The following is an 11,061-nucleotide window of genomic DNA, read 5'->3' on the forward strand; positions in this document are numbered from 1 at the left end:
TTGACCAAAGAACTCATCTTGGTAAATTTTTTTCGTAAAAGCTTAGTTTGATCACTTTGGTCAATTAGTTCATCTCGATATATTACTTTCATAAAGATTTAGCTTGGTCATTCTGGTCAAAAAGATCAATTTGACTAAAATAGCTCAACTCGATAAAAAAGCTTAACTCGACTGAATTTTCTTTGTAAAAGATCAATTCGACCAAAAAGGCTTAATGATTAGCTCGGTTAAAAGAGCTCAAGATAATTAAAAAATCTCAGTTCGATCAATTTTTTTAGATAAAATATTAACTCTACCAAATTTCCTTTATAAATGGTTAAATCAACCAAAAGAACTCAATTCAGTCAAAATTCATTAATAAAATATTAGCTTTGCCAGCTTGACCAAATCTCATTGATAATCAACTTTGTAGTATTTTTTTAAGACTAACTCAACCAAAAGAACTTAACTCGATTAAAAGAGATTAACCCAGCCAAAAGAACTCAACCCGAACAAATTTCATTGATAAAGTAGCAATTTTGCTACAATTTCTTAATAAAAAATTAGTTTAGCCAAAAAGCTCAAATCAACTAAAAAAGCTCAACTTAACCTAATTGCTTAACTTGGTAATAGAGCTCACATTTATAAATTTTCTTTCAATAAAGCTTCACTTAATAAAATTATCTTTATGAGAGTTTAAATTCACTAAATTCACTTCAATATAAATCACCTTGACATAAATTCACCTCGATGAAAATCATCTCAGCATATATTCATCTTTGTGTAAATCACTTCGGTATAAATTCATCTTGATATAAAACAACTCAACACAAATTCATTTTGATATAAATCACCTTAGCATAGATCCACCTCGGTATAAATCTCTTTAACAAAAATGAATTTAGAATCTCATTATTAAAAACTATTCAGTGTCATATCAGTTATTGGGTAACTAACTTAAATAACCTAAAAGTCACGAGTTAACCGTTTATTAACATTGACCAAATAGCAAGCAAAGTTAAACCATTATTGGGATCCCAATAATCATTCACGTTAAATAAATAATAAAATAACATCTCATCGCACCGTTATCTCAAACCACTCATGTGACTAAAAAATTAGACAATAAAATCGATATTTTAAAATTAAACTTGAATATATCCTTAAATTCTAATAAATCAACCAAACCTAACATAAGTCAAACACCTCGACTCAACTTTTGTTTGAATTTTCATACTATTATTTTTAGGTAAATATTGTTAGGGATATTTTTTTATTATAAGGGCATAATTGTTTTTTATTTTAAAGAAATTGCTGACAATTAGACAAAAATTATTTTGATCATTTAGTCAATATCCCTTCACTCCCTCTAATTAAGAAGGTCAATTCTTCTTTCAACTCTCTTATTTTGTTCTCTAAGTTCTTCCTCCAATCCGAACTTAGAACAAACACTTGGGATACTTCATTTTCCTTCGACCCTCTTTCCTCCCAGCCCAACTGTTCTTAATCCCAATAAATAAAGTTTGATCTTTTTATTGACATTTTTCAAATAAGCGTAAGAATCTACTCAATGGATCTTAACCAATTGATTTCAATAACCTCTTTTTGACTACAGGCATAGTGACTATATATAACCGTCGTTTTCATTTTTGGAAAGAAAAAAAAGAAAGAAGAATTTTGTTAAGTGCTTCAATGTACTTAATCAAGAATGTTTACAACAAGAAGTAAGCACACAGTCCTCCAAAAACTGGCTGAGCTGACTTGTATACAGTTTTGGGTCATTTCTAAAATGATCAACATGTGGTGTGGAGATAAAGTTGCACGCCCGAACCTCACGCCCACATCTCCTTTGCTTCTCTATAAATGATTCCACTGAATCAGCAGGGATGATTCTATCTGCAGAGCTATAAATATATAACTGTGGGCAGGTAGGTTGTCCGGATGAAAGCAAGCCTAATACATCAGAAAGCCTCCTGCAAGATGATATAATATCAAGTTATGTCCGTTTTAAAAGGTATAATGACTTCCAGTATATAATTAACATCGGAATGACTGTTAGGATCATAAAAGGTACACATAGATCGCCCTAAAGCATGAGAGAGAGAGAGAGAGAGAGAGTACATATCATGCATACTTATTCAGGGAAAGAGAATCCTGAAAAGTTGTGTACTGCAAATAATTCTCAGCCCAGAGAAAGATTTTCAATGAATCAAAGATTAGTTATCCAATCAGACCGGTATAGCATCCATTACTTTCTGCCAATTTTAAAGGGGTCATTACCTGTTAACACCAGGAAGATTTAAAACCACCCCAAAGAACTTCTCCAGGACTACTAGCAAAGCAGCTTCAGTTACTGCAGGCTTGGGTTCTGAGACTTCTCTTTTGCCAACTAATGCCCCCATATCTGATTCACTTGAGCTTGCAAATCCTTTTGTTGTAAAGCTATGTTTCTTCAGAAAAGCCGCAGAGAAACCTGAAGCCCAGACCTGGAAATTTGAATTAACAAAAAAAGGATTTGTTAAGCATTTCTAGTGTACTAATATGAAACACAAACTCCAAACTTAAAACAAAAGAAATCTAAAAACTCCAAAAGGATAAACAAATATAAAACCTACAATCCTCCAGCAAATGCCAACCTACTAAATTTCTTGTACAAAATGTTGACAATTTTACACATTTTTCAAAGCAGTAAATGTTCTGTATCTTGATGAATCAGGCAGAAAACAGTTTCCGATTTTACAAGCACTAGCAATGACATAATGGTACATAAGAGCAAATAATACTTAGCATATCATAGTACAGACCATCACCAACAAAGACAGACGCTTTAAGGATAATAAATCTGAAAGAAGCTCCCAGAAAAGAAAGACTGTATAATGTCCATATACTTAGGATATCCACCTAGGGGAGAGAGTGATAAAGGGATACTAGCAACTTACTTATCAACATTTGGGCGGAAGCATACAGAGGTTTGATTGATAATCATAACTTATTTTGCATTGTCACAAAAAAATTTTTTCCTTTTCAAATAAATTCAGCAATTTAGTTACAAGATTTGAGGTTATAACTATCATTTTATTGATAAAAGTAGAATTGACAAGTTGCAAGATAAAGGGCTAGCGCTAAAATATGTAAACTCTTCCTCAGTCGGACAATATGTCATTAATCAAGTCAATTGCATATGTGAAACACCTTTAAGTATCATTTACCTGAGGGTCGGGGGCTGCAACAGGGGCTGAATCCACAATGCAACCTCTGATCCTTCCCATTAAAGAAGGATCTTTCTTCTGAAACTTCTCAAGAATAGCTCCATATCTGCAACAAGATGAATTCCGACCGGAAAATCAGTTCAGATAATTAGATAAAATTGTTCCCCATGCATATATGAACAAATGCAGCAGTTGTGTCTGTGCTTGCAAGTGCGTGTTAGAGACTAAGAGGGAGAACTCACGTTAACCATCCAGTATTGCTAAAAGTGTGAAAAACCAGGTTTTTCCCATGCTCCTCTTCCAACCAATCAGCCAAGTGATTAACAAGCATGTCTATGTTCTGCTCAGCTTTCCCACCAGCTTGGTAACTGATAATGTCAATCATCGGATGGGTGAAGGTAATGGCATGATATCCCCTCGAGGTATACCACTCTGCATATCTCTTGAGATGTTTCTGCTTAGAGCCCAACCACCCTAACAAAACAACAACCGTACGAGACTTTTCTGATGAACAATCAGAAGTCCCAGAAATATCAATTGAAGTTGGCTCTGGCAAATGCCATCTGTACAAAACGTCAGGGGTTGAGATAGGGATACTCTCTTTGAATGCAGCAGGCTTTGATGCTTTACCTAACTCTGCTGACTGATATAAATTAACTAGTAGCGGAGATGAAGCAATAGAAGAACACAGCACATTGGGTACAAAATTCCGGCCCAAATTTGGAACCGGAAAGTTAACACTAGGTAGAGGTACTTGAATTCCACTAACAAAAGACAGGCTTGCAAGCTTGGAAGCTGATATACGACCTACCAATGAAGACTTGGATTCTGGTAAAGAATTAGATACGGAAGTTTCAATTTGTTCTGAGGTGGAACAAATATCCGATGAAGGAGATGGAAGTTTAACAGAAAAATCAGCAGAAACAGAAGCCACGGCAACAGCAGCGGCTGCAACTAGAGGACGTTGAATGATCCCAGACAAGGAACCCATACTGAACACCCAGAACAGAACCTACCATACCAATACGAAGCCGGCCTCAAACAAACATAAAAACCCAATCCAAAAGTCAAAGAAACTCAATCTGGTCAATACCCAGAAAACCAAAAGAAAATTAAAAAACAAGAATCGCCTGCACAAAATAAGAGTATCCAATTATGACCCAACAAATGGAATTAAATTAAGAAATAGAACACGGGACAAAAAACAAGAACATGTCAAGCCAATAAGCAAGCTAAATGTTGGCATATTATGTATATGCCTAGTCTTACCTTCTAAATAAAAAAGCGTTGACAGAGAATCGGGCTGTCAATTCAAAAGATAGACATTGACAGCCCGATCAAATACTGTATAGACAACCCCCACCGACCAAGAACCTTCCTTTGCTTGTACCCAAAACACGCTATTACTGCAAGAAATATTTTCATTCAACAAAATGAAGCCACAAATTTAAGTCATTAAATTATTAAGATTAAACTGGAATGAAAAGTCAATTGAAGCAGCGCGTGCTTAGGGTGTGTACAAACTCAGCAGCCAGTTTTCAAAACATATCTAATAACTGAATGCCGCGTGACTGATTTGCCCTGTCATCTTCATTTTTTGACCCAATAGGATTGAGAATGGGTGGGTTTATCAATGAGTAATTCACCCTTTTTATTGGATGAACAGAAGGGATATAGGGGTAATATAGGAAAGATAACTTCAACAGACGCGGCTGCGCTAAACCAAGAATCTTGGGTCGGTACATGTGACGTGACGCGGTCAAAATTACAAGTTGCAAGAAGAAAGGAAGACCCATAAAACCGAAATGACTGTTGTAACCCCTACGTATCGGGTGATGGGAAGCGAGTCAACTAGACCACGACTCGAGTAGAACTCAGATAACCATGAACACGAAAAACCTTATTCGCGGGTCAATTTTTAAATTTTTTTTAAAAAATTTAAATCTTATATATTTTGGAAAACAAAATTTACAAAAATAATTGAATATGAATAGATGGAATCCTAACACGACGAAATACTGGATTGAGGACGATCGGAATCAAACGCGAAAGGCAAAACCCAACCCCAATTCATAAAAATAAAAAAAAGGAAAAAAAAAAAAAGAAAATGCAGGCCTTAAAAGATAATCTAGAGATTTGGATTGAGTTGATAATCTTATTAAGATACTAAGAATGGAGAGGAAAGAAAAACAAAAAAGAAGAAAAAGAAGTCACCTGAATGGGCTGTAGGTGAAAGTGAAAGCGGTTTGTTTCTTCTTGTTTGAGAGAAAAAAAAAAAAAAAAAAAAAAAAAAGAAAGAGCCTTTTGTTATTGATTTGAATCAAAATGAAAGAAGGGGAGAGGATGTGGCTTTCGGTTTTTGGGACGAAAATAATGCGCCCCCTCTCTGCTCTCTGCCTGTAATCATATTTGTTTTTTGTGTTTCTCAATCCCTTTGGCTCATGTGCGTGTGTGTGTCTATATATATATATATTTTTTTTAATTATTAAATTTAAAAGATGATATTAAATTATTTTTTTACTTATTTCTCTAAAATTTATTAAAATTAATAATTAAATTTACCAATTTCTATCATCGTAAAATTTCTTAATTTTATATTTTTTAATTATTAATTTTAATAAATTTTAGAGAAATAAGTAAAAAAATAATTTAATATCATCTTTTAAATTTAATGATTAAAAAATATATAATTAAATTATTTTTATACTTATAAATTGATCTCTCGTATATATATTCAAGAAAAGAGATGTGCTTACATATTTTTTTTATTTTTAAATTAAAATAATTAAATGTTATAAATTTAACTTTAATCTTAATCGAAAATTTTAAAAATACAAAACTTACATTAATATTACATATAATAATTTTAATTTTTGTATTTTATAAACAAACACGATAACAAGATGAATATATAAATTATTAGATATAATTATTTTATATTATTATATTAATATCTAAAACAATTCATAAATCATGAAACGTAAGAAAAGGAAAATAAATAACGGGAGTTTGCTTTCAGGGTTTTCTTAGAATTGCCTCTACTTCACGCTAACAATTCATTTGCTACATATATACTATATGTTGTTAATTTATCAGTTATTTACTAAATCAACCTAATATGCCCACCACTATTTTTTTTTTTAGAAAAAATTATTTTCTAGTTAAAAATCAAGAAGAAAAATGAAAGGAATTTTTTTATTTATTTTTTGTTTGAAGAGGAAGAAAAGAGAAATGAAGAAAGAGAAAAAAAGGAAGAAGTATCTAATCATTGGAAAATGAATCATATAAATTTTTTTTTTAGAATTTGATCCAATCCCTACGTATCATCCAACTAAATGGGAATCTGATATCCACTACATTTTGTCTGGAGGCAAATTCACGCAAATTTTGCGTTTCAAGGGAAAAAGCTAAAAACAAAGGCAAAGATTCCTGATTTGTAAGGGGAAGTGGTTTCGAGGATATCCAAAGTGGATATGCTCCCCAACTATTATGTGACAAAGATATGCTCTTCCGAAAGTTTGGTTTTATGTAGTGGATGCCATTCCCGTTTCTTTAATGTCATTTTGTCCAAATTTAGTTTTAACAGAAATGGAATCCACTTCCTTTCTAAGGCTTTTGATTCATCTCTTGTTTTTGTTTTTGCTCGTTATAGTTCAACGAGAAATTCAACCACATATTGAAAGGAAATTCTTTCACTTGTATGATAAGCTGGGTAAAACATGACAAACTGAAGACCAAAGGACATGGGTGTTGAAACAAAGACAAGATCGCACAAGGCTTTATTCATAACCAATATCAATACAACACTTAGCATAGCAAAACCCGTAACAAATTCTTGTATGTAATCATGCACACTAGGGATGGACATATCAAATTCTCAACGTACAGTTGCAATGACGCTTGAAAAAATGCATTTGACACTCACAATAAGGACAATATAGTAAGCACTGATCCATGCACAATTGACTATGCAGAAGAAGCTATCCAAAACAGTTTCATAGAGTCTTCCTTGGAACACGCCATCAGCAGCTGCACTAATAAGACGATCTAAAAAGCATAAAAGCTCAAGATGACACAAATTACAAAATGAGAGGGAGCTGCTAAACACTAGCAACCTTTTTACCTATGAAACAAGTGTTGAACCTATGTTTGAAATTTTTATCGGAACCCTTAATGTTTTTCTCGTACCTTGTATGCAGAAAACTTATGCAGACGTGTTGCAGAAAAACATTATCAAGTCATCAGCTGCACGTGAATGAAGTTGCACTGAACCCAGTTGCAGAGAATAGCTTTCGTCCAATCAGCGCGATATTATCATTCTGGATATCCTTAGATTCCTATGAAGCCATAATAACTGTTCTTTCAGCAGGATGAGAGGGGGGGAGGGAATCTTAAGACTGAAGTCAGATATTAAGCCTTAAATTCTCTCAGAAAAGTTCCATAAAAATAAAATAGAAAAACTAAAGCATGAGAAAAGCCCAATGCACTGATTGTACTCAGCCAGAGAAGAAACCCAAGTTGAAAAAATTCATACAAGATGAAGATGTATTGATTTCAGAAAGTTACTCTTAAAGCGCAAAAGATGACTCCACCAAGCTCTTCACCATAACAAATTTGGAAGCAACTCCGTGCTGTCAAACTTTCCAACTATCAGCAACATAAACAAACAAATACATGACAAATGCCCAACACTATTTAGCAACCAATGGTAGTACTGCATAATTGTTCTAAGCTAGAAACCATAAACAAAAGAACTAATCAACAGAAATTGTATATTAATCTTCAAATACTCCTATGTTGAGCAATAACCAAAGCAATCAAATTTCAAATGATATAATCAAAGTGACGGGATGAAGCCCAAGAACTTTAAAGCCAATTACCAATCTACATAAATCATATTCTATTGTGGCAAAAAAAATCATATTTTCTCAACTTGTTTGTAATCTAATACCTTCACCAAATAATGAGCCATATAACACATTCTTCTATTCCAAAAAAAAATTCAAGAAAGATAAATGAGGCATCACTAATGTTCTTGGAAGATGCCTCACCAAAAAATAAAAAAGAAATGGTGCAATTTCTGTCATACCTCAAGAAAAACATGGATCTAAGCCCTAACTTTCCAAAACTTATAACAAATGAAAACAAGAATAGTTCTCAAGAGCAGAAGTAAACTACAGCTTATATAGTTTCCCAAGCTTTACCGAATAGTTATGGACCACCCAAGCACTTGCTTTTCCTTCCTTCCAGCCTCAGTGCAATTAATATTCAATTCTATTGTAGAGAAAGATGTACTAGGACAGACAAACCATCAGTCAACTGAAAGCATGCTGAACATTCATTAGGAAACAAACCCCAGCAATAAAGTATAAGAGTCCACACACTCACCTATATTGCATAGCACTGATAAATGAAAATCCTTCAAGCCAACACAATCTCATTCATGTATATTTTTAAGCCAGCTACCTAACCAATACATTAAAATAAAAGCAGCTCATGGGAAAGGAAAACATAATTCATTTCCAACTTAAAGAATGGGATAGGTATCCTATATTCGTGTGCAATATACAAATAGAATTTAATTGATAAAGAAATCCAGGCCCCTCTCATATGGAAAGTATATATGCTAACTGCTTTAAAACATGGATGAAAGTTTTCACCCGTGAAATACTTTCCTGAAATAAACTAAAAAGGTTGACACATATATACTAAGCAAAATCAAGTCTTAATTCACCAAATTCAATACCCAAGACCTGAAAGGTTTTAGAGTAATCATAATCACCAAAATCTACCCAGTCCGCCTCCAGATGGATATGTGTTGTATCAATAGATATTCTACATGTTACAGGGTTTTGTTTCCCAAATAAAAGAGAACAGTTATCATAAAAACCATCTTTGGGTGGCAGATTTAGCAAAGAAGATTTTGGAGCTGACACCCTATGTTTACTGCTAGTACTAGTTAAGCTTTCCCAGTCTTTCACCACCAATAACAGACGATGTTGGCGGCCTAGAAGCTCTGAAACGTATTTCATGTCACCTTCAGCTAGCGCATGTCGAACACGGGTAGACGAAACTTGTCCTCTCTCTTTTAAATCATAACGATTCATATTTCGGGCATCTTGGTGCCTGTCCATGACAGATTTTATTATATAAGCACCCACACCAAACTCATCACACAACCTCAACAATTCTGAAGCATCACCAGCAGCTTTATAGCCAAACCGATAGTTATCACCTGGGACAATTAGCCATCGAAAATATCTATTTCAAAATATCTGGATTAACCTTTTACTTGGTAATTTTGAGACAATTAAATTTTAAGAGTCACACAGCTTTTAGTTTACCTGCCACAACACCGCACACTCCAAGCTCCTTTGCTAACTTCTCCACAAACTGCCGAGGTGTAAGATGTCTAACACCCACAAATTGTAGCTGGAATTCCCTGGGAGCCACATTACCACAATATGGAGCCCAAGAGGAAAGAACACGCGTACGATCACATTGGGCAACAATGGGAGGCCTGTTGAAAACCATACTTGGTTGCATTAGATATGAGAAGCAGCTAATGAAAACAGCCAAAAGCTATACAGCATTTCGCCAACATATATAAAAACCATTACCTAGGCTCCCAACCAAGGACTTCAGCCATTCCTACCAATGACAAAAGATATGGAGTTCCAACCTTAGAAGCTTGAATTGCAAGTTCTCGGTGACCGATGTGAAGAGCGTCAAACTTTCCCAATGCAACTATGCCTCCTAATGGAATGATGCCGATAAATAACATAAAAATACTAACACATAAAAATATAAATCATGGTAAGATAGATGTAAAGGAGAAGAACAGGAAAACGAAACCTGCCACCGAGGACAATATTTCAGAAGGATGCTCACGCTCGTCTTCACGTTGGCTTTGCACAAAAGAAAATTATTCAGATTCTTGAAAAAAAAAAATACTGGATTATAATTAATTCAAAGAAAAACATTATATCAATTTTGAACACCCATTTAACTAAATTCGATTGAAAATTAAAAATTCGCAACTTTACAGATCCTGAAAATTAGAAAAGATTACTACTAAAAATATTTTTTCGGATAAAAAAAGGAACCTGAAAGAATCGGGGAGAATAGGAATGTCGCCGGGGGATTTGGACTGAAGACTAGAAGAAGAAACAAACAGGGATTGGAATCGATGGTTAGAATTATTGTTAACAATTGCGGAGGCGGAGGAGAATGAGGGAGGTTTAACCATGAAAGAAGAGAGCTGCAGGATTCTGGCGGAGCAAAACCCTAATCTTAAATTTTGATGAGAGATGCGACAGCCGCCACAAGAGAACATTTTTATCATCAAACTTTCTATCAATGTTGAAACCAAAAATGGGTCTTTCCTGCTTTGACACTTTTGTTCTTGGCAGTTTTAAAGTAATGAATAAAAAGAAGTAAAAAGGAATTTGTTGTGTTCGTTGTTGCTCTGCTCTTTTCTTCTCTTCTGTTCTTACTCCTTCCTCTGCTAATAAGAACAACAATTTCAACTCCAACTACATCGTAGTAGCAGAAGTAGCAGCTAGGGCTGCTGCGGCTTTGCGCTTTACAACGTTAACTGTTTGGCCTTGGGGCCGTCCCTCCCCTCTTTCTCTTTAACCCACGTCGACACTAAAAGTCGTTAGGACCAGGACCCCACTATTTATAATATGGTCCCACCATCCATTCCATTAATTTTATTTGGACGAAAAACACTTACCGCTTTTTTTAATATAATTTTATACGATTACAAAAATTTTAAATATTTTTTTATCACGAATTTGTTACCCGAAAATATTAGAATGGTTTTGAACTTATAAATCATGAGTATTTTTTACCTATTAAAAATATATTT

The 11,061-nt window shown here is 34.1% G+C and overlaps 2 protein-coding genes across 8 annotated transcripts; both read right to left on the reverse strand.

The window, feature by feature from the left end:
- Window positions 1–1,552: 1,552 nt before the first annotated feature.
- Window positions 1,553–5,646, reverse strand: LOC111309204 (uncharacterized). 3 transcript variants are annotated; one of them, XM_089749339.1, is made up of 6 exons: window positions 5,403–5,646; window positions 4,458–4,594; window positions 3,431–4,318; window positions 3,189–3,294; window positions 2,260–2,465; window positions 1,553–1,952 (listed from the first exon to the last, which is right to left on the reverse strand). In XM_089749339.1, the coding sequence occupies exons 3-6, from the start codon at window positions 4,177–4,179 to the stop codon at window positions 1,682–1,684; spliced, it is 1,332 nt and encodes a 443-aa protein (XP_089605465.1). In that variant the 5' UTR covers window positions 4,180–4,318; window positions 4,458–4,594; window positions 5,403–5,646; the 3' UTR covers window positions 1,553–1,681. The 3 variants fall into 3 exon arrangements, with proteins under 3 accessions (XP_089605465.1, XP_089605469.1, XP_089605467.1); XM_089749343.1 differs by having other exon boundaries at window positions 3,431–4,200; window positions 5,403–5,633; XM_089749341.1 differs by lacking the exons at window positions 4,458–4,594; window positions 5,403–5,646 and having other exon boundaries at window positions 3,431–4,434.
- A 1,405-nt stretch (window positions 5,647–7,051) lies between these two features.
- LOC111309202 (FAD synthetase 2, chloroplastic-like) lies at window positions 7,052–10,813 on the reverse strand. 5 transcript variants are annotated; one of them, XR_016330706.1, is made up of 7 exons: window positions 10,295–10,791; window positions 10,044–10,096; window positions 9,809–9,944; window positions 9,533–9,708; window positions 7,755–7,819; window positions 7,377–7,525; window positions 7,052–7,217 (listed from the first exon to the last, which is right to left on the reverse strand). XR_016330706.1 is itself a non-coding variant. In XM_089749351.1 (6 exons), exons 1-6 carry the CDS (start codon window positions 10,531–10,533, stop codon window positions 7,430–7,432), a joined length of 765 nt encoding a protein of 254 aa, XP_089605477.1. In that variant the 5' UTR covers window positions 10,534–10,791; the 3' UTR covers window positions 7,289–7,429. The 5 variants fall into 5 exon arrangements, 2 of the variants coding, with proteins under 2 accessions (XP_089605477.1, XP_022763896.2); XR_016330711.1 differs by having other exon boundaries at window positions 7,052–7,222; XR_016330707.1 differs by having other exon boundaries at window positions 7,052–7,235.
- Between the last annotated feature and the right edge of the window lie 248 nt (window positions 10,814–11,061).

The sequence above is a fragment of the Durio zibethinus genome, chromosome 2 (genome assembly GCF_047325235.1).
Source record: "Durio zibethinus cultivar Kanyao isolate XHJ-2024 chromosome 2, ASM4732523v1, whole genome shotgun sequence".
Taxonomy (NCBI): domain Eukaryota; kingdom Viridiplantae; phylum Streptophyta; class Magnoliopsida; order Malvales; family Malvaceae; genus Durio; species Durio zibethinus.

Excerpts from the sequence above, each read along its gene's own strand:
- LOC111309202 (XM_022908161.2), bottom strand. The coding sequence starts at position 10,533 with ATGATAAAAATGTTCTCTTGTGGCGGCTGTCGCATCTCTCATCAAAAT. Across the intron at positions 10,097-10,294 it reads ATTCTCCCCGATTCTTTCAG|CCAACGTGAAGACGAGCGTG; the intron begins GTTCCTTTTTTT and ends TTTTGTGCAAAG. Across the intron at positions 9,424-9,532 it reads AGTGTGCGGTGTTGTGGCAG|GTGATAACTATCGGTTTGGC; the intron begins GTAAACTAAAAG and ends TAATTGTCCCAG.
- LOC111309204 (XM_089749339.1), bottom strand. The coding sequence starts at position 4,179 with ATGGGTTCCTTGTCTGGGATCATTCAACGTCCTCTAGTTGCAGCCGCT. Across the intron at positions 2,466-3,188 it reads TTGCAGCCCCCGACCCTCAG|GTCTGGGCTTCAGGTTTCTC; the intron begins GTAAATGATACT and ends TCAAATTTCCAG. Across the intron at positions 1,953-2,259 it reads AATCTTCCTGGTGTTAACAG|GAGGCTTTCTGATGTATTAG; the intron begins GTAATGACCCCT and ends ATCATCTTGCAG.